The 21,378-nt window shown below is 39.8% G+C and overlaps 1 protein-coding gene across 1 annotated transcript; it reads left to right on the forward strand.

Annotated features, from left to right (window-relative positions):
- The first annotated feature begins 4,933 nt into the window (after positions 1-4,933).
- On the forward strand, positions 4,934-20,657 carry PSAT1 (phosphoserine aminotransferase 1). Its single transcript, XM_086479638.1, has 9 exons — positions 4,934-4,993; positions 7,241-7,301; positions 8,466-8,535; positions 9,659-9,864; positions 11,476-11,648; positions 12,693-12,862; positions 16,504-16,632; positions 19,859-19,996; positions 20,552-20,657. Exons 1-9 carry the CDS (start codon positions 4,934-4,936, stop codon positions 20,655-20,657), a joined length of 1,113 nt encoding a protein of 370 aa, XP_086335764.1.
- The last annotated feature ends 721 nt before the right edge of the window (positions 20,658-21,378 follow it).

Here is a 21,378-nt window from a genome sequence, read left to right on the forward strand (position 1 = left end):
GAGAGTGAATTTTGCTTTTGAATGAACCAGTCAATTTTATTTCCTCAAAATAACTTCTTTCTATGACTTTTCACATGTGTGTGCTTGTGTCATACCTGATTTGAAAGAAATTTCTGAAATTGCAGTAGTGAACTCTGGGAGACCGGGTAGTAGGATCTGACATACAATGTTATCTTTGTGAGAAGTTCAAATGTTGAAAACTCATCACATTGTGCAGTGGTCATGTAGAGCTGCCTTTTTTAAAAACTCATCAAATTTAAATACTTTGCCTTTATTTCACTATTTACAATGTTAGCTAAGATTTTGAATGATCATAATATTTTAACCGGTTTGACTCTTTCTTGGCAATGTGTGTTGCATTTGCTGAGTGAAGGGGACAGAGGGTGGGGGAATGACTGAAGATATTTTTCACATACAGGAATAAGGCAAGATGATTTGGGTTGAACTGGGGGGAAAAAATACTGCGTAACTTTCCTTTCACTCTGTCATCTGTCTTGAGACTTCTGGAACACAGAAGGTCTGCAGAAATTCCTGACTCCAGTTGCTTGACAGTTACAAAGGAACTCATGAATTCTCAAATGGAAATTTTCTGCTGAGCAAATAGCGTGAGATTACCTTAGCTATTGCAATATTGCACAAGTAATTGCACAATGAAAGTATGTTATTTATACAGACTTTGTCACTTCAGAATAATAGCAGGTAATATATTAATCTATGCAATTTTTTAGATATTCTCGCAAACATTTGAGGTCTTTTACTTCAGTCATGATTCTTTGCTTGTGATTTTGGTTTGATTGAGCAATTACATGCAATCAGTTTCTTCAGCAGTAAAATGCTATGTGTTCCCTTTTTAAAACTAAAACTTTAAAGCTAATCACTGTGAAATGGAGGATAAAATTATAAATTCAAAAGTGTTCAGATTTGTGAGGTCTGGAATCATGAAACTGTTATTTGTCCTGAAAAGTACCATAAAGAACACAGTTTATGCATTGTGTGCCTATAAGCAGGTGGCACAAATAACTTCTATGTTAAATATTACTAGTATTTGCTTTAAAAGTATGAATTATGTCAAAAGTCATCATTTAAAGCAAAATTGACCAGGCAGTGTATAACTTAGAGGGGCATATTTTTTTAGTGGGATTGGTACTTGACCTTATTTTTATTTTTAAATCAGGAACGTGAAGATTCTCCCATCTCGTCACTGGTGCTGTTGTGTAGCACTCTTACTGTGAGGATCTGGAGTCTGTACTTTCTATGTAGTTCAATGTTGGATCTGAAGTCAGTAGAGATAGTGGATGTGAGTTACCTGGGGGAGAAGCATTTTTTAAGCCTATCATGAATATTTCAGAAATTTCCAGGTTTTTACTAATTATTTAAAAATGCTTTTCCAAAAAATATTTTGTATATATAAATAAAAACTATTTTGTATATATATTTAAGAGCACAGTATTTTAACAAAAAGTAAAAAAAAATAATTCTGTGTGTATATACATTTTACATCATTATGAAACCATTTTCACTGAGTTTGGATATAAACTGTTTCAACCTCTTGCTATTAGTTAATGTTTTACATATTTGTCTGTGTTCTTGTTTGACATAAAAGTCTGAAATCAATAGGCCAGATATTTGCTAAAGAACATGTAACTATTTACTTGTAAAACTCAAGCATTTTTTCTCTCTTCATTTGGGCTTCCCAAGAATTACTGTTCACACTTCATAACTGCGATATTTGGAGCCAGACCTCTAAAAACCACAATAATCCCAAACCCTTGTCTGGACTACCTGTATCTTGTTTTAAGTCCCACCAAAATTTGCTTGTCTCACTAGTTTGCTGGACCAGACATCCCAGCTGCCTCCTGAAATAGCTGCCAGGTTGCTGTGTAGTCAGCGTTATTTGTCTTTTAAAAATGACGTCAGTTTGTTGGTTATTGTGCCAGACAGAGAGCTCGTGTGTGCTTGCTCTCCTTGAGTGAGCTGATTCTTTTCCAGCAGTACTCGATGAAGGTTTTTCTGTCCAGCATAACATGAAGTCATGATGAACCCAATAAAAGTTCACGTAAAACTCTGAAACTTTATTTAAGTATTACACTTTCTTGGATTTTTGTTTTGTTTTGGTATGGTTTTCCAGTTATGCATCATAGTAAATCCAGTGCTCTCTGCTTTTGTGTTAATTATGTAATTTCACATTCATCTGCAGGGACTTGTGGCACTTGAAGGATCAGGTTTTCTGGCAAATGCTAGAATCCAGAAGCATTCCTGGAAGAAATCATTCTGAAAACTTGTGTTTTGTATTGGGTGACTATGAATATTGATCTAAGGAATCTATGGTTTTTGATGTAATAAAAATATTAAATCATAATTCCTGGTAGCAAAATACAAGAAATCTGGATTCAATAGAAACAAGACTCTGGTGTGAGTTTTTACTATTCCTTTTCATTCTCTCCTACTGCAAAAGCATAATAATCCCATGCATGTAGCAAAAATAGACTAGTCTGTGTTCAGGAAACTTCCTGGTTTATACATCCTTATCAATTTTATTTACTCCTCATCAATGCGCAATGTGAAATGGATTTTCTAAAGCTCCAGGTGGCAAGGCTTCCAGCCCAGTTGTCCTCTGGTCTCATGGCAGCCAGTATTTTTGAGCCTTCTGGTCAGGATGGGACTTTCCTGAACTGAAAAACTACGATACCTGGTATTTACTCCCTGTGTTCTGAGCCGATACCAGCACCAGCTTGCCTAGTTTCTGTTTTTGTGTTCCAGCTCTTTGTGCCAGAGGTTTGAATTACACTTTTAATTCCAGATTTTTAATTTACCTTGTGGTTTGTGCCACACAGTTGGGACTCAAGACTGAACTTGCTCAGATGTTGAAGCACTTCCCGTACTAGGGGCCAGCCTTCCTGACCTGAATCACCAACCTAAACTATATCTGACTGCTTCCGCTACCCCTCCCCACCTGGGATACCTTTTCCCCAACAGGTTAGAGTTCGAAGCTGGCTCTCTGGGCACACCTAGGTAGTCGGGGTTTAATATTGGGGAAAGCCCATATGAGGAGCCCATATCTCTTAAGCCTGTTTCTGTTTGAGACTAGTAAAAATAATTACATTCTAGTCACGTCTGTGTTGTTACTGAGCATTTCAATCGAGGCTTCTGTTTAATTAGAACTTATTTTAATAATTAGAAGCAATGTAGATGTTCTGTGTGTTGTGGTCTGAGACATGCTTTAAAAACACCTTCGTGTGTTCAAGGGAATGTATCCAGCCTGTAATGTCTGTGAAGTTTGTTATTATCTCTTTAGAACTGAGGAGGGTTCTGGTGTCTGAAAGCGAGTCTGGTAGGTTTTTCTTGAGCTGTAGCCATTAGTCAAATGAAGGTTGTCTCTGCTCTGAAACCACCATCTCTGTTCACAGTCTTTTAGACAGAATAACTTTCATAAGATGAAGATCTGTTAACTAAATACTATATAGGCTGTAATCTCTGCATTCTTTTTGCTGTTCTAGGTGTGACCTGGCTTGACAGGAAAAGGAACAATTTCAAAGAGTCAGTATTCCTTCCATGAAATTATTTGTAATGAAAAATTACCTTTTTCTATAAATCTCAGTATTCACAAAATAATGGACATCAACACTTCCATTTCTGAAAAAAATGCAGATTTGGTATACAGCTGATTAATGGTGGTGGTATAAACTTGTTGAACATGCACGGGACTAAAGTGGGGTCAGCATCACGGTTAGCGCTGGGCAGTCTGACAGGTTCAAGACCTGTGCTTTACAGGGCTACACGTGAGAATCATGTGTCTCGTCCAAGATATTAGAAAATTATGGGACTCTGTAAAGCCCGTCTGTTTTCAATCATACTTAATAGTTTATTTTGTCAAAACTGATTTACTCCTTCTGAAATCTCATTGTAAGGCAGTACGTCTCTCACTAAAACAGTTTGAAGAAATTGTATGAGCTAAAGTCTTTCCTTCAGTTAGAGCTATTTAACTGTGTTAACTCCATGTTTTCCACGAACTGTTTAGTGTTTAGGGATATTAGCCTAGGAACTGGAAGATCTCGAGGCAGGTCACAGCTCTGCTACCCATTCCGTCTCACAGCTCTCTTGGTTTTATTCCCTGGCTATGAAACCCGAACAGCAGTTTGCCCGCAACGGGCTGTTTGGGGAGGCGGCGCACGACACGCGGGTCCTCCTTCAGTCAGACGCAGGCGTCCTGCTCCTCTGCGCGGAAAGGGGGTCACGCCAAGTGCGGAGACATTCGGGAACTGCGGAACCACCTCTTTCAAGACGAAATTCACTGTTAACTCTGGACTGCCATTTTCAGTTTCTCATGCATTCACACGGATTACTTTTGGAATAACCGTCCCAGCGCTGCAGCAGCAACCGGATGGGGGAAAACCACAGGGAAGTTACCGCGGGACGCGCATTCTGCGCACCCACCTCCCCGCCCGCGGCTGTATGCGTAACGAAAGCGTGGCAAGGTTTCCCGAGGTTCCCCAGGCGCCCGGCACGTCCAGACCCTCTTCACGGCTCTCAGTCCCCACCTCGAACCCGCCATTTTCGGCTTCTTCGCGGGAAAGCAGCCGCCCGCGCGCCCCCGCCGCCCCGCCCCACTTCGGGGGTCGCGAGGGGGACGCACGGCGAGGAGGCGGGGCCGCCTCGCGCGCCCCAACCCGCCGGCGACTGCCCCGCCCCGCGCCACCGCCCTCCCGATCACGCTGCCTCCTCGTGGCCGCGCTGCCAATAGGCGGCCGGGGCGCTGCCGGGGGAGGGAGGGGGCGCCAACGGGCGGGACGGGCCGGCAGCAGCCCCGCCCCCTGGGTGTGTGTGACGGCAGCCAATCGTCGGGCCGGCGGCGGGGGGTTTATATCGGCCGGGCCGCCGGCGCGGCTGGTGGGCGGTGGCGGCGGCGACAGCAGCGGCGAGAAGCGGGGCGGCCATGGAGGGCGGGCGGCAGGTGGCGAACTTCGGGGCCGGACCGGCGAAGCTGCCGCGCTCCGTGAGTAGGGGCTGGGGGCCGCGGGCCGCTCCCGGCGCGGCTCTGGGGCATTGCGGGGGTGGGTGTCCTCGCGTTCCCGGTGCCGCGGGGGAGCCGCGCTGGCGGCGGGCGGGTGGCTGTGCCTGCGCGCTGAGGGCCGGGAGCGGCGGCCTCTTAGCCCGGCTCCCGAGGGGCTTCCGCGGGCGCCGACCGCAAAGCGGGAACTGGGGAGGCTCCGGTTAGTAGTAATAAAAAGAATTACCGACGTAGCAACGAAACGTCATCTCTTCTCCCCCTCCCCACCCGATGAAATGCCCTGGTAATTTTTGGAAGCGCACCCTGGTGCGGTTGCAGGATCGCTTTCCCAGAGTTTTTCTGAATCTGATCGAAAGGTCGCGCATGTGTTGATTTGGGGGATGGAAAGGGAGTCCTCGGGTGCACAAGGGTAGCTGTGTTGAGTGTGTTGTTCGTCAGCTGATAAACAACATGGTAATTCCCCGGGAAGTCTTTATGTAAAAAATGATAATGAATATAGTGGAGACTCAACCCTCTGGAAAGTTGCATCAGCAGCCATAGATTATCCAGTCGCGTGTGGAGAGGGGATGGCTTCTGCCAAATGGTATGCATCTGACTTTCAACTTAAGAGTTACATATTGTGGAATTTTTTGTTCTTTTTTAATTTGCTTTGTAGCTTTCTTCTTCATTTTGTGCTGTTCATTTAACAATTTTATTTGGGTGAACAGCTTTGCCAAACAGTAGCTCTCTTTTTTTTTTTTTTTCTTCGCTCTCCTCCTGCAAATGTCCCTTGTAGATTATGATGCAAAGAAATTTGTTGTTCTGTCCTGAAGCCTTGGTTTCAAAAGGGGCTCTTACTAGAAATAATGCAGTATCCAACTCACCAACGGACCATACTGAAAACTGCTTTTAGGGTTTGAGGAGAGTATAGCTGAACTCCGTATTATTAATGTGTTCCCCTCTTGAAAAGGCAGTACTCTTATGTGGACTACTGTATCACTGTGATTGTTTCACTTTGATTGTGGGCTGATACTGCATCTGAAGCTGTCGGACTCACTGAAGTAAGAAAGTGGACAGAGCTCTTCATAGCTATTATAAGGCAAATCATAAATGTCTATTGCAAGGCATGTGCAGATTGCCAGATAAGGAATGTTACTAACAGAATTGGATTTCATCAAGCAGTTTAACAAGCACTTTCTAATAGTCTGTGTGTTCCCTTTGACATTTTTCCCCCTCCTCTGGCATGTATAAGTTTGCATGTGAAACACGTTGGTTAAGCTCCTCCAAAATCAGCACAGTTGTTTCTGATTAACCTCTTGGTGACCTGTTTTTACAGTTGTGAGGCCATGCAGATACACTGTCAGCAAGGTGGATTTCTTGTTCCTGCAGCTATCTAGAGCATGTGGTTTCTTGACACATACTGGGGTGCACACACACAGCATTTGTTTTGGTGGCCTTTCTGTTCAGCTTCCCTCTCCTCCTGCTTCCTTTAGGAGGATCTAAGAGTGATCAGGCTCTCACACGAGAATTTACTGAAATCAGAAGATGCAGATCCAATGGTTAGAATCGAATTCTACTTTGTTGATATTCGAGAGCTGTGGGAGAAAGAGAAATGGAAGGCTGAAGCAGCAGATTAGCTGGCTATGGCTCCCAGGAGTGACCTGGGGTTTTTTGATTGTCTCAAAACTCTGCTTCATTTCTTTCTTAACTTTTGATAGCATAGACAAGGCTCATCTTCAAAAAGTGTGGGACTTCATTTGGTGAAACCCGGCTTTGTCCACTTGGGTCAGTTTGAGATATCCAATTCCCCAAGCTGATTTTTTTCCTTTGTTTTCCTCAATACCTTGGTTGTCCTATTCACACAAGTCCGGTGGAAGAATACAGGGTGGAGGGGTGGGTGCAGGTATTGAAGATGCTTGATTAGAAAGAGTATACTTGCAAACGTTAAATGTTCTGTAGAAGGTTGGGAGTTCCATCCAACTCTAGAGATCATTCTGAAACCTGAAAACTGTTTGAAAGAATAACTTAAAACACTGTTACAACAACAAGCATATGGTTTTATTATGTCATCTTATGAAAAGCCTTCAGCTACTGGATAAAACCCAATTATATTGCTGACTATACTTCTGTTAATATCATTTGACAAGTCTTGGGTTATTGTAATATGGTGCAGCTGGCATATGCATGATGCATCAGTGACTCCAAATAGCAGAAAATTCCCTTAATTTATTTGTGGATTTTTTCTTTTGTTAGGTATTATTAGAAGCACAGAAGGAATTGGTGGACTACAAAGGACTCGGTATAAGTGTTCTTGGTAAGACTTTAAAAATTCTGTATTTTTCAGAATGGAGATGTTTAACAAAATTGTTTAATAAGATTTTTTGATCTTGTTATTTCAGCTCCTTTTTTTTTTTCTAATACGTTGTTCTGGTAACATATATGTCCAAAGAATACTTTCTCATACTGCATTTCTACCATTTACCAGGAGACCATAAAATGACACATAGCCAGATGTTTAGTGATCCAAAACAAAGGACCTCAGAGGAAAAAAGATAACAGATCACATGTAAAACATTAGTACTTTTGGATCTTTGGGCAGGAATGTATGTGTATGTATGTGTATATATAGGCAATATATAAAAAAGCTTTTATGTATATAGTATTTCATAAAGACATATGTATACACATACTATACACATACTATAGATGTGTGTAAGTGTATAGATATCATATATAGTATCTTACACACTATGTGGCAAAGTCCTCTGGATGTATTTGACGTACAGCATCCTTCCCATTAGGAAGGCAGTGCTGTCCTGTCATAAGGAGGAGGTGTCTTCTGTGTCATATGGGTAGCTGGCTGACTTTTCAGCCCCAGTTGCACAAAAATTTTATGCAAGGTGGTCAGCGTTTTACTTGTCCCGTGAAACTGTTTGGTTGCTAAAAGTTGAATGTGCAGCAGTCTCTGCAGGATTTGGTTTCATGTTTAATTGTACACTCTTACAGATGGAAGAAAGCATGGATTTAATAAAAGAATTAGTATTAAGTGTCCTTAACATTTAATTAGGATTACTGCATGAAGAAGCCTTGTCAAAAATGAAAGAACAAAACAACCCCCTGTACCTTACTCTTTACTTGCTACAGCATTATAGCAGAGAGGAATCTTATGGTGAGGAAATCTTACACCTTTCTAGGCAGTATTTTTTTCATGCAAATGTAGCTGTTCCTGGAGCAAGGTCATGTGGATGCCAAATGTGAATGGACTGGGTTTGCATGGATTTGGACAAGACTGGAGGTGTAAGTCTTGTGTGAGTATTTCGAAGGCTCAGGAAAAAACCCCAGGAGTTGGAACTGGGAATGGTAACATTCAGGCATTTTTGGGTCTGTAACATAAACGGCTTAAAGATTAATGCAATTTTTAGATTGCATTCATGTATTACCATTTTGTTTCATATTACTTCTTTCCTTTCCACCAAAGAAATGAGCCATCGGACCTCAGATTTCACAAAAATTTTAAATACAGCTGAAAATCTCATGCGTGAATTGCTGTAAGTGAATTACTTCCTGCTTATTTTTATTTTATGCTTGTGCTAGTTGCACCACTAAGAACTAATGTGGAGATCTTTCCTTGGAAGCACCTGTTTGTGTGTTTGGGTTTTTTTATTTAGATACTGTGTCTGATAGTGTAATAATCTTGGAGAGAACATTGATCTTCTGTTTGTCTGATGTGGATTTATTTGAAGGGGACAAAGGGCTTTTATTAGGTTAAGATGTTTTTATATGTCTACTCTGCACTGACTAGTTGACTTCTGAAATCTTAATTTTTGCCACCTTCATAGAATTCATGAAGGGCATTAACTTTCTTCAAGAAATAAGAAACAATAGAAATAGGTTCTCTAGTGGTATAGAGGTGATCTGTACATTACTCCTTAGTCTGATTTTACTGACATAAGCTCTATGGATGTTTTTTAGAATCACTGATCAGGAGCCCTTTTCCTATTTTTAGTGACACATTTTTAAAAGTTTGAAGTAAATACATCATGTATTAGAATTAATGTTCTCATAGTAGTTAACAATGTTGATCGCTTCACATAAAAGCTTGACTCAGTCACATTCAGATTTATTGACAGAGGGGGTTTTAATGAATAATTTGACCAAAGTAATTTTTGTGACTATGTGAACAGCTTATGGCACTTGCTCTGCATGTACAATTTACTGTACAGTTGCATTTTCAAATTGAAAGGTCTCAAAGCTGAATTCTGATGTGAACATTTTGGTGTGAAGTTCTTAGCCTTAAAGAAAAGCCATGAAGCTAGCAATAGACAAAATTGCAAGTGAGTGTTAATTCTGCTGGAATATCTTTCAAGTTTGTGTGATTGACTATGATAGTAGAGCTACTTCAGGAGTGAATTTGTTCAATGCTATCCAAGGGGGGAAAAAGTCTCTTTGTTTTCAGCAAATTTTTATCGGTAAAATGTATGGCATTACTCTTAATATTTAAGTTGTTACTCAAGACCAGTGCTGAGGTAAGTTAATGAGATTTGGTCCCACCTATTGGCAAAGAGTCTTCTAAAATGACAGTGTTGTTCCGCAGTTGCTGTGAAATGCATAACATTAGTATGCATCCCATGTCTTTTGGGAATAATGTAAATGGTTATTTCTTGCATGCAGAAATATACCAGAAAACTACAAAGTTATTTTCCTCCAAGGAGGTGGATCTGGTCAGTTCAGTGCAGTCCCACTTAATCTTATCGGTTTAAAGGAGGGAAGACATGCAGATTACGTGGTTACTGGAGCTTGGTCAGCAAAAGCAGCTAAAGAAGCAGAGAAGTATGCCAAAGTGAATATTGTTCATCCAAAACTAGGAACCTATACAAGTAAGTTAATGATTACATCCATCCATGTGAATGCTTGTCTTTTTGAATTGCTCTAAAAATTTGTCCAACTCTGCTATTGGGTTATTGAATGATAACTGATTAGAGTTGACTGTACAGCACTCAAAAAATTGCCTGACACATCTTTCCCTGTTTGTCACTGGGAGAACTGTTAGATGGCTTAATAGGCTCCACCAAAAAAAAATTGTGAAACTAGGCTGAGTAGGTCCCAGAAAGTAAGTGGCAAGAAGCAAATGTGAATTGGTAGGGAAATGGTCTGAGCTGTCTGATTTTTGTTGTTAACAGCGTTCTTAAGCTATTTGTAGGGATATTGTGAGGTATTTCAGTTTCACTTGCACTCAATAATGAGATTGCTCTGAAATTTAGAAGCATGCCTGGGTTTTTAGCCTTGTTGACCCAGGAGGTGGGAGACCTGCATTCTGTTACCTACTTTCAAGTGTTCCCAAGTACTTACCTTCCCCACCCATGTGTCCTAACAGGCAGTTGGCTCTGGAATAGAAAAGACATTTTCAGCTCTTCCTCTTGAAGCTTGTTATCGAATGTAACATAGTCTGAATGACCACAGTGTAAAAGGAAGAAAAATGCTAACTGTCGTTGAGGCATTGGGAATTTTTGAGGGAGTCTGTTTCAGGAGCGTTTTAAGTGTATAATTTGCCACTGAATATACATAAATAATTCTTGGAGCCGGGACATCCGAGTTCTGGTTTCTACTCCTGCTAGTCATGCTCACTTTTCTTCTATCTGGTCCAAATTATAGCATTTGAACTATGAAGAATGGCAACAGGTAAGACAAAGAATATCACCAAATGAGTTAGTATATTAATTGGTGATTAGGGTGCTAACTTGGAAGATAAGTTTATATCCCGAGGCACAGGAAGGAACTGAACCAACAGCTTCCCAGTCAGGGGAGTGTATTGATCATTTGGCAGCTGTAGCTAAGAGAGGCAGTAAATAATGGTGGAGACAATAGCAACACTTGTTCCCCCTTGTGTTTTGAAGGAGAGAAGAAAGGAAGAGCAACAATTTGTTCTATGCAAAACCTGTTCTGTGTTGTCAGGGCATGCCTGTATATTGCCTGTTGACAGAGGAAATACTAGTTTTGTAAATGAGTTGCAAAGCGTAAATGGGAGGTAGTTAGATAACCTTGTCTCAGCTTGGGCAAGGTTGAAATGCTTCTGGGGATGCACAGCTTTAGAGAACTGCTAGTGAGAATTGGGATGCTTCAGTTGTTCCAAAGGCACCAGGAGGATTCTTGGACCCAGTACCTGAATTCCTCTGAAATGCTGTTTTGGACCCCTAGGGCAGTAGTTTGTAGTCTGGGATTGCAATCCTGGTGAAAATCCCTTGAGCGATAAGGACTGAAAACCAGGAGGGTGTTTGCAAACTTAATGATGTCTCACCACAGAATTCTGGGAATATGTTGGGGTTTCCTTTGCAGATAAATTATGTCTTCATGGTAACAAGATAATTAATACTCTATACTGTAAAAATCGTTCTGGGTTTGCACTTAAGTCCTGTGTTTTGAGTAATATTACATACCAGGAAAATCACTTGCTTCCAGTGACCTTTGTTTTTCTTTTTTGTCTGTCTCAGACATTCCTGACCCAAGTACTTGGAATCTCAATCCAGATGCATCATATGTCTATTACTGTGCTAATGAGACTGTTCATGGTGTGGAGTTTGACTTTGTACCTGATGTCAAAGGAGCAGTCTTGGTTTGTGATATGTCATCAAACTTCCTGTCCAGACCTGTGGATGTTTCCAAGGTACAGTATTAGACACAGTGGCTACACAAAGCATTTTCAAACTTGAATGCATATAATGAGGCAGTTTGAAATGTCTGGATGGCTAGAGATGCTGAGCAGTGAAATGAAAGAAATAATATTTTGTGAATTGGGTATCTGACGGTGGATACAAATGTTGAAATTCAGTGTTTGAGATTTCAAGGTCTACCTGTTGTACTTTTTTCAGTAGAAACACATTGAACTATGTTGAAATTGTTCATGTTAATAGCTGTCCAAGCTTATTTGTCTACTGTGCAGTCTTCAGTGATGCTGTAAGAATTACACTATCTACAGACTAAATATATATGGCTGTAGCAAGGTACTGTGAATCAGAATTTTTGATCTTGCCTCTTACATGGAGAATCTGTAACCCCTTCTAAGCTGCTAAATCTTCCTGTGCCTCACGATTACTATGTCAGTTTCATAGATAATACAGAGGCAGAACATAGTACTTGCTTATGTTTGTGAAGTGTGTTATGCGTGGGAAGTGTTACTGATTAGTGAAGTAGCGCACTTGACCTTTCTTAACTGTGTGTAGCAGAAAGAAGGAGCGGTAGTTAGTGCATTCACTCTGGCCTTTCCTGATCTGCCTCTTTGAACAGGTGGTTTATGGTGCCTGTTACAAAATACCAGATTGGTTGAAAATATTGTGGTCTATGTATGAATTTATTTTTAGTAAATTTGCTTGGAGTAGTGTGAAATTGGGATGGGCTGCCGTGAGAATTATTTGTGGCTACTAAATAAACATTTAGCAAATCATTAGGAAACTTGTTGTGATGGTTTTCCTCAGATGAATGAAGATACATGGTTCTGATAAGATGTACATGGGACAACAACTGTAGCTGTTGTGTACTTTAAAATCAGAACTTTTCTTAACTCTTCTTTGATGTAAAACTTGCTCATTTTCAGCACGTTCTCCAAGCAGAGTTGTGTGCCTGTTGTATAATGATACTGGTGTTTTACTCAGTTATGAGATCTACTAGCGAATGCATGTAGCAAGTTCTTATTTTCTTCTTCCTGTTAAAGTTTGGCGTGATTTTTGCTGGTGCTCAGAAGAATGTTGGCTGTGCTGGAGTTACTGTTGTAATAGTACGTGAGGACTTGCTGGGATTTGCACTGAAAGAATGCCCTGTAGTACTGGATTACAAAACACAAGCAATGAATGGCTCTTTGTATAACACTCCACCATGCTACAGGTAATTTACCTAGCTATTTAACATCTCTTATTCAGAAAGCTACTGCACTGCCATCTGCTGCTCTTATTGAGAAGAGTTTCAGAAGTTGAGTGCCTTCAAGTCACTGATACGTTGGAGTGTTTCACATGATTCCTGTGAAAACGTGGGAAGTGTCCAGCCATGTGACTGTAGTAGGCTTTGAGGTTGCCTAGTGGACTCAGCCATACAGGACAGTATTTTTTAGAAGTGAATATTATGTGTCATAATTCCATTGGAGAAGCTTCAGGATCCAATTCTGACTTACTTGAACACAACTCTAGTCAATTCAGTGATGATGCTTCTATCATTGCAAGCAGGTATTTTGGCACTTAGTCTTGCTTCTTGAACACTTAGTATAGATTTAATTTAATTTCTTCCTGAGGTTGTTCTCAGCACTTGAACCTCCAGATCCCTACCAATTTTCTTTGCTGGAAAATAGTAAGTATTATTGTTATTAAGGGTTTTAATAATATAAAAGATTACAAGACTATGTATTCTTTTAATTTTTTTAATATTTCTTGTTCTAGCTACATCATTACTACCGTCAGTTTTGAAATGAAACTAGGAATTTTTTTGAAAAGGCATTTTGGTCATTGCTTTGCTTTATTCTCTAGTACAGCTTTCTGTATTTCTTTGACTACTGCTCAGTGTTTGAATTGGCATCCAAAAATAAAATTGGTCTAGCTTCATAATCATTGCTAGCAATTGAGATCATAAAATTGGCATGTACCTGGTGATACCATGTATACAAGAAGCCAAACTTGCCCTTTTTAAAGTTACTATCTTCTGAGAGCTTGTGAAATGATTTATTACTGGAATATTTACATGTTGAGCCAGTAGTATTTACCCATTCTTAATCTGGAGCATTTTTATGCTGATGTCCACTAAAATGATTATTTCATAAAAGAAAATCTTCAAACTAGGTAACCTTTTTCCCAAAGTTTTAATCATTACTTTGAAAATAACTATTTCTGCTTTTACAGTTAAGATTTCCTTTTTGATCAGATAATTTGATAATGCAATCTTATATTGATGTTTAATCTCAGCTCTTAGAGGTTTTCTGTACATGTCAGAATTTGCAACGTTAAGGTGCCTGATGTCCAACAGATACTAAAGGCAGAAAGTACAGTGATTCCTGCATATTAAGCCTACCTTAATGCCATTGCTTTCTTAAATTCAGTAGAATTTTCCGTGATAGTAATTGTATCTCTGAATCTGCTGATTTTTTTCATTATGGGGTGTAATATTGCAATAATGGCAGTTATCTCAATTTGTCATGAGAATGGTAAACCTTGGAGCATGTGTTTATTCTGGTTTTTACAATGCACATACTCCCAGGATCTATGCATACTGCGGGATATGTAGTGCTGTAATGATGTACTCCTGCTGTCAGCCTGTCTGCCCCATTGGCTCGGTACACCCTGCATCCTTAGAGCTGCTGTTAAGACAGCTCGCATTAACCTCACAATTTTTCCAGATTTTTGTCCTCTTTCTGAATGTTGCTTTGTAACATGGGCAGTATGTGTGCCTTTTTTTTCCCCAGTGATTGATAAAGCCTCTATTTCATGATTGATTATTTTCCTGACTGCCAAGTCACACATACTGTTTTGGACACTGTGTACTTGCGCATGCCAGGTTTTAAATCCAGCCATTCATGTTTTCCAAGTACACAGCAATTTCCATTTGAAAAACTAAAGTTCTACTTAATCTCAGCACTTTAACAGTGTTGCTCCTCTGATTTGAAAAGCAAAACAAATTAAATTTTGTAGCTTTATTTTAGCCACTGCAGAGAACTTCTGAAAAGAATGTGCTGCTTTAGCTGTAACTCAAAATCTGTCAGTAACATTAACAGGGTGGTGGGAGATTAAGGGAGCTGAAAATAAAGTTGAACTAACAGTCTTTCCCCTTTCTGATCACTGTCTTGCCAGATCTCACTTCATGCTACAGATCCACATCGGAGTGTACTCCAGAGTCTAACATAGACTGAAATGCTGGCAGGGTGCACATCTGTTTGGCTTGGCTCTAAATTCCTGTTCCTGTTTTTGTAAGGAACTGGCAAAGCTTCTTAGTTCTTTTTTTCTCTGCTCTTTTCCTTGCACTCTCTAATGGCTTGCTGGCAAACAGGCAAGAAATACTGAATTTGCAAAAGCTACTTCAGCAGGATGTTAAATTAAATTAAGGTGATGCTAATGTCTTTAACCTCTTAGTGCTACAGAGCTTGACTCTTTGACCCTAATCTGCTTTGCTAAAATTAACAATGAATTTGCTATTAAAAAAATCTCATTTTCAAGCTCCAGAATGCATTTTCCATTTAAAATTGTTCCAGAAACATAATTTTGATCTATGTGAAAGACGGGTAATAGATTTCATCTGTCTGGGTTTTGTGGATGACTGTAAGGCTGACCGCTTTAAACTTTCCTTGTCCAAAAAGTCTCGCTTGTGGAAGTGAGGGCAAGAGGTGAGTGTGGCCCCGTATATTTGGCAAGGGTGTATGGGCTATACTTAAATTCCTTACACCAGGGTAGTTGACAGCCTGCTGTCATAAATGTGGCAAGACTGTGCTGTCAAATCTATAAGGTGCTTTACATAAAAGGCAATATATAACCTTTGTTATCAATCTGTAACCTTTGTTATTCTGCAGTCTTTCAGCAGTGTTCAAAGATACTGGCATCCGCTGAGAAATTAAAAGTAGCAAAGTTTAAAACAGCCTCCTGCTAGATTTGTCTTAGTGAAACTTTTAGGGTAATGTTTTCTGAGCACTCCCTTCAAATCTGTAATGAAGGGATTGATAAAAGCAAACTAGTTGGAAATATGCCGTAAAATCTTGTGAACGGTTTGTGTAAAGTGTCGTAGTCGTGGGAAATGCCTGAACTTGAAAAAGCTGAGTTTTGTAGCAAAAGCACAAGGCAAAAGGCCTCAGGGATTTTTTTATATAGCACTTAGTAACTAGCATTGAAATACTTGGTCCCAAGCCATGTGGTGCCAGTAGGCTTCAAGTTCTACTTAGAGCTTGAATGGCAATGAATAGTTAAGTGTGATACATCATTATTTGTTTTGCCAAATTTCATGTGGATGAAAGGTCTTTTTAGACAGAAATGAGATTATAGTGTTTTTAACATTTGTGAAAATGTGACTAGATTTCTGGCATTATTAATGTACAAGCATTGAAGGTTCACCCTTGTATCTTTGCTAGAGCAGCTGCACAGGGTGGATGCTACCAACTTTTGTACTAACTCTGGCTATTTCTAGGACTTCCCAGGCAATTGTGTGGTGAATGACCTGGCAGTCCATGTAGGATTTCTGGGGATGTCCTTGGGAGACCTGCAGGGCTGCAGGAAACCTGCAGGACTTGTAATTCTGTGGTACAAAGGATTAAGTTTTGTCCAACAGATTTGTATAGCACTTGAATTTTAGGATACTTCATCTGTGTCCAAAAAACCATTGCCTGCTTAGAATTGTCATAATCTATAAAATAGTCCATATTCTGTGTTGTTAATCTTAAGCACCCTAAAATCAACCACAGCATTTTGTTGCTGAAATGTTTTGTGAACTGTTAAACAGGACTGTTTCTTTTTCCTGTTTTTAAAAAATAATCTGACTAAAAATGTTCTTTCCTCTTGCAGTATTTATATCATGGGATTGGTACTGGAATGGATAAAGAATAATGGTGGAGCTGCAGCTATGGATAAACTTAGTTTAATCAAATCACAGATGATTTATGATATTATAGACAAATCTAATGGATTCTATGTGTAAGTTGCTATGTTTTTCCCCTTGGTTTCAATATTCATTGCAGAGCCAAATATGTTCACAATTAAGAGTATGATTGCAGCATATTTTTAGTTATCTTTTCAGTGTACAGAAATTTGAAGGAATTCTACAGGAATTATTTGTGCAAACCATTCACTTGATAACTGTCCAAGGATGAGTCTTATTCCAGTAGGAAGTTATTTCAAGTTATCTGGTATAGATTAGTTGTGAAGCATATTAATAATGTATTTTCTAAACTTAATAAAATACAGGAGCCTAGGAGAAGAGTGTACAAAAACCAGATAAGCAGATTCTGGTTTGTATACTTTCTGAAGGTTTTGGGAAAATACAGGCCAAAACAGAGAAAGTGGCTTGTAAGAAATTGTAGAGACCACTTTTCCATCATATTCTTCCTACCATCTCTTTCATTAGTTAAAGACTCTGCTTTTTCTCAGTCAAGAAGAGCATTTTTATTAGCTAATTTTGCTAAGTTCTGAAACACTTTCTGAAATAGAAAGACAAAGATCAGACCTAGATGTAGTCAAAATGTAATACTTTCTTTATGTACAATTTATTTTCTTGAGTTATTTTTGATGGTTTTCCAAAGCAGATTTAACCCTCTGATTTTTACATATTGTTGCTTGGGGATGAGTGGCTGGAAAGCTGCTCGGTGGAAAAGGCCCTGGGGGTGCTGGTCCACAGCTGGCTGAACATGAGCCAGCAGTGTGCCCAGGTGGCCAAGAAGGCCAACAGCACCCTGGCCTGTATCAGCAATAGTGTGGCCAGCAGGAGTGGGGAGGTGATCGTGCCCCCGTACTCGGCACTGGTGAGGCTGCACCTCAAATGCTGGGTGCAGGTTTGGGCCCCTCACTGCAAGAAAGACCCTGAGGTGCTGGAGAGTGTCCAGAGAAGGGCAATGAAGCTGGTGAAGGGCCTGGAGAACAGGTCTTGTGAGGAGCGGCTGAGGGAAGTGGGGTTGTTGAGTCTGGAGAAGGGGAGGCTGAGGGGAGACCTTATTGCTCTCTAAAACTGCCTGAAAGGAGGTCGTAGTGAGGTGGGGGTTGCTCTCTTCTCCCAAGTAACAAGTGATAGGATGAGAGGAAATGGCCTCAAGTGGCGCCAGGGGAGGTTTAGACTGGATGGTAGGAAAAATTTCTTTACCGAAAGAATGGTCAAGCACTGGAACACGCTGCCCAGGGAAGTGGTGGAGTCACCATCCCTGGAGGTGTTCAAAAACCGTGTAGATGTGGTACTTAGGGACAAGGTTTACTAGTAGACTTGGCAGTGTTAGATTAATGGTTGGACTTGATGATCTTAAGGATCTTTTCCAAACTAAATAATTCTGATTCGAAGGTATTTTTGTGCTCACAGGACCCAAAATATGTATAGTTAAATGTTGATGATGTAATCCAGAATACTTGCCAAGCTCATAAACTAGTAATTGACTATGTAATGGCAAAATATTTTTGTTTGTCTTCAGTATAGAATCAACAGTTTTGGGACCTAATTAACTTTCAAGTCAAAGTTAGGATGGGGCAAATTAAATTTGGATTTTAAATTAAAGCTGGCTGCAACCTTAATTGGCAGGGATATAGTTTCATCGTATTTAATATATTCTGCTCATCCATTTAGTTAATGAGAACAGCTTTGCCTTTAGCATTGTTATGGTCACAATTGTGATCCTACTCTACTGAAATCCTGAGGGTTTTTTCATAAACCTCAGTCAGCAAAGGAAGCCTTGAAAAAACATCTTGTGACAAATAGAAATCTGTTTCTGGCAAGCTGGTCTGTAAGGCTGTGAGTGGGAAATGCAATGCAGATGGGATGGTAAATAGTCAATTGGAAGGCAAAGCAAACTTCACTGAGCTGTATGTGTCTAAGCAACGCAGTTAAGACTGTTTTTTTTTTCATTGTATCTATGAAAGGAAGACTTTTCTGAAGCTGCCTTCCCGGCTGTAATGTGCCACCTAATCTGTGGCATGCTTCACTGGGTAAGCAGTGTGACAAACCATTTAGAGAATGGAGACTTTCTTCCACAGAGTGCTGTGTGCCATTTGCAGTCTGTGCACTAACTGAGCTACATCAGATTGCCTAATAGCAACTGGATCTTCTAGAAACTATAGCATAGCTAGTTATTAAAATATGGGAATGCTTAGAAGCATAGGCCTTTTTGAAGAGTGTGTTCCTCATTGGATCTGAAGCAGAAAATTTGCATAGGCAGATATTATAATTGATCTTTTTTCTCTTCATAATGGATACATCTGTACAAAAGAACAAGGGAGGAACTGAAGAATGATGATACCCATTCTTTGTCAAATAGAGTAATAATAGGTATGAAATTTACATGCAGCTTCTGAGGAAATTTATTCCTAATGAATCCTGTAAGAATCTACATCACAGCCTTAGGAAAGAATAAATCTGGAGGCTTCATATCTCCTTTGTAACTAGAAGCACTAAAGAAAAATATTTAAATATTTTTTCCCCTGCTGTTCTTACATTCACAAAATTGAATATAAATTTTGCTTTAAATGTATCTTGAATTTTCTACTTTAGATTAAAGGGGATTTTAAGAGATTAAAGAGCTGTGATGCATCTCATATGTGTGGCCATATATGCAATGCAAGATTTGTTCTGGAGATACCTTTTCTCTGCTTGAGATGTTCATGATTCTGAATAGTACTAATGTAGAAGGTGGTCTGAAACCACTAACAGAAGTCTCTCATGTACATGGAAATTTCTTTATGCTATATTCTTAGACCTCCTTTAGCTCTGTTTAGCTTAGTTAAACTCAATTCTGGTAGCACATGTGACTCCTTGAGTAAGAATAACTGTGCCTGTCTTTGAAGATAAAGAGAAGAAACTCTTGAGACTTAGTCAAAGTTCACTGTAACTAACCTCACTTACCCTAGGGAATGTAACTGAGACTGCCATGGGTGGGCTGGTGGTTTCTGTTATGTGTCTTTTAAATTGGGTCTGTTTACTAGCCTCCTGTGCATTCCTCTGGGGCAATTTTGAGTATTTTAGGAAGGGTTATAAGCCTTCCGCTTACTGTTTCAATTGTACTTAAAAAAGGAAGGTTGCTTTTTTTTTCAGAAAGTAATGACCTTTTCCATTATGGAGGAATGACTTTGGTGCTAAACAGATGCAATTGTTCACTTGCTGAAGTTATGTATAGCTGAAAATGTAAATTTCAGATGGGTTAATCATTACTTTCTGCAACATTTCTAGGTGTCCAGTGGAGAAAAAGAACCGAAGCAGAATGAATGTCCCTTTCCGTATTGGCAGTATGAAGGGTGATGAAGTGCTGGAAAAGAAATTCCTTGAGAAAGCTGTGGAACTTAACATGATATCTCTGAAAGGGCATCGGTAAGTATTAGGCAGATGAATCCTTTTCCTGTGCAGAATAAACTGTTACTACAGTGATACAGTAGTAGGCATTGAGCATTGACTTACCAGCCTTTCTTACTCACAAGCTGTTCCTCATATTGGTTTGGTGTTGCTTGGGAATAGCAGTCTAGAAACTGTAATCAGAGACTGCTGGTGGCTCAACTACTGCTTAAGTGTGGTGGGGCTCAGAGACCTTTCTCCTTGATTCTGCTTTTTTCTGCAATTTGATAAATCTGGCTCTGTGCAAAAGCCAAAGAAGGTGACTCGAGGTCAGATTCTGTCATTGTATAAAGCCTTTCATTGCATGGCTTGTCTACCTGATTGCAAGAGTTCCTTACAGTGTTCGGTGGCTTTTATGGGATTTAAAAAAGATAGCTTTTTGGTGTCACAGGGCTACAGCATTGGAGCTGCACTAAATGTGATTTTTATCCCATTGGAGTAGGGGCAGGTTTAAATGTCTGTGACTGTTATAATGTCTTTTTTAGAATATATAAAACCTTTCTGTTTTTTTCTCCCCTCCTTTTTTCAATTCAGATCTGTGGGAGGAATCCGTGCCTCTTTATATAACGCGGTGACTGTAGAAGATGTTCAGAAGCTTGCAACATTCATGAGAAGCTTCATGCAGATGCATCAGTCATAAATGCCTGTGGATTAGAACGGTGCTGCACATCTATGAAATTAAAGCTAAAGGGTTTGAAAGTTACTGTGGTACTGCAGAGCTGTTACCACACAAGTTCTATTTTTTTTTAATTCTGGTAGCTATTTTAGTTAACTGTGTGGGGTTGAGGCCCAATCTCATAATGACTTGGCAGCCTTGGCTTCACTGAAAGTGAGGATACTCAGACTGATCAAGATTGGTATCAGAATTTGCAAAACAGTATTCTTAAAGTGTAATTAAAACATGAATAGCATTGTAAGATGCTATGGATCTGAGTCTTTCTTGCTTCTAGTCACAAATGACTTCTTCAGCAATGCCTTGTTTTCAGTAAACTTCAGGAGGCAAAATTTGTCATAAGCTTTCTGTGATGCTTAACAAATACCGTGACTGCACAGTGAAACTAGAACTAATGTTAAGTGTTCTTGAAGGACACTTAGTTTGTGCCAACAGTATACCACCAGCAACATTTAGGAGTTAATATCTGTGTTTCTAACTTGAGGACTTTGCCTTCAGACTTTTGCTCTCATGCTTGAAGTGCTATTGTAACAGTTCCAGGTAGCAATACCCATTGTTGTTAAAGTCTGTAGGACTGGGCCTTTTTTGTTATCATTTATCAGTTTAAAGCTAACATGCATGAATCAAATTAAATCAATTGATAAGATGTTGTTTATTTCTCTACGCATTTTGTATATTAAACTTCTCT

This window comes from Leptosomus discolor, chromosome Z (genome assembly GCF_034619465.1).
Source record: "Leptosomus discolor isolate bLepDis1 chromosome Z, bLepDis1.hap2, whole genome shotgun sequence".
NCBI classification, from domain to species: domain Eukaryota; kingdom Metazoa; phylum Chordata; class Aves; order Leptosomiformes; family Leptosomidae; genus Leptosomus; species Leptosomus discolor.

Coding starts and splice junctions, on each gene's coding strand:
- PSAT1 (XM_086479638.1), top strand. CDS start 4,934: ATGGAGGGCGGGCGGCAGGTGGCGAACTTCGGGGCCGGACCGGCGAAG. Junction 8,536..9,658: donor AATCTCATGCGTGAATTGCT/GTAAGTGAATTA, acceptor TCTTGCATGCAG/AAATATACCAGAAAACTACA. Junction 12,863..16,503: donor AACACTCCACCATGCTACAG/GTAATTTACCTA, acceptor TTCCTCTTGCAG/TATTTATATCATGGGATTGG.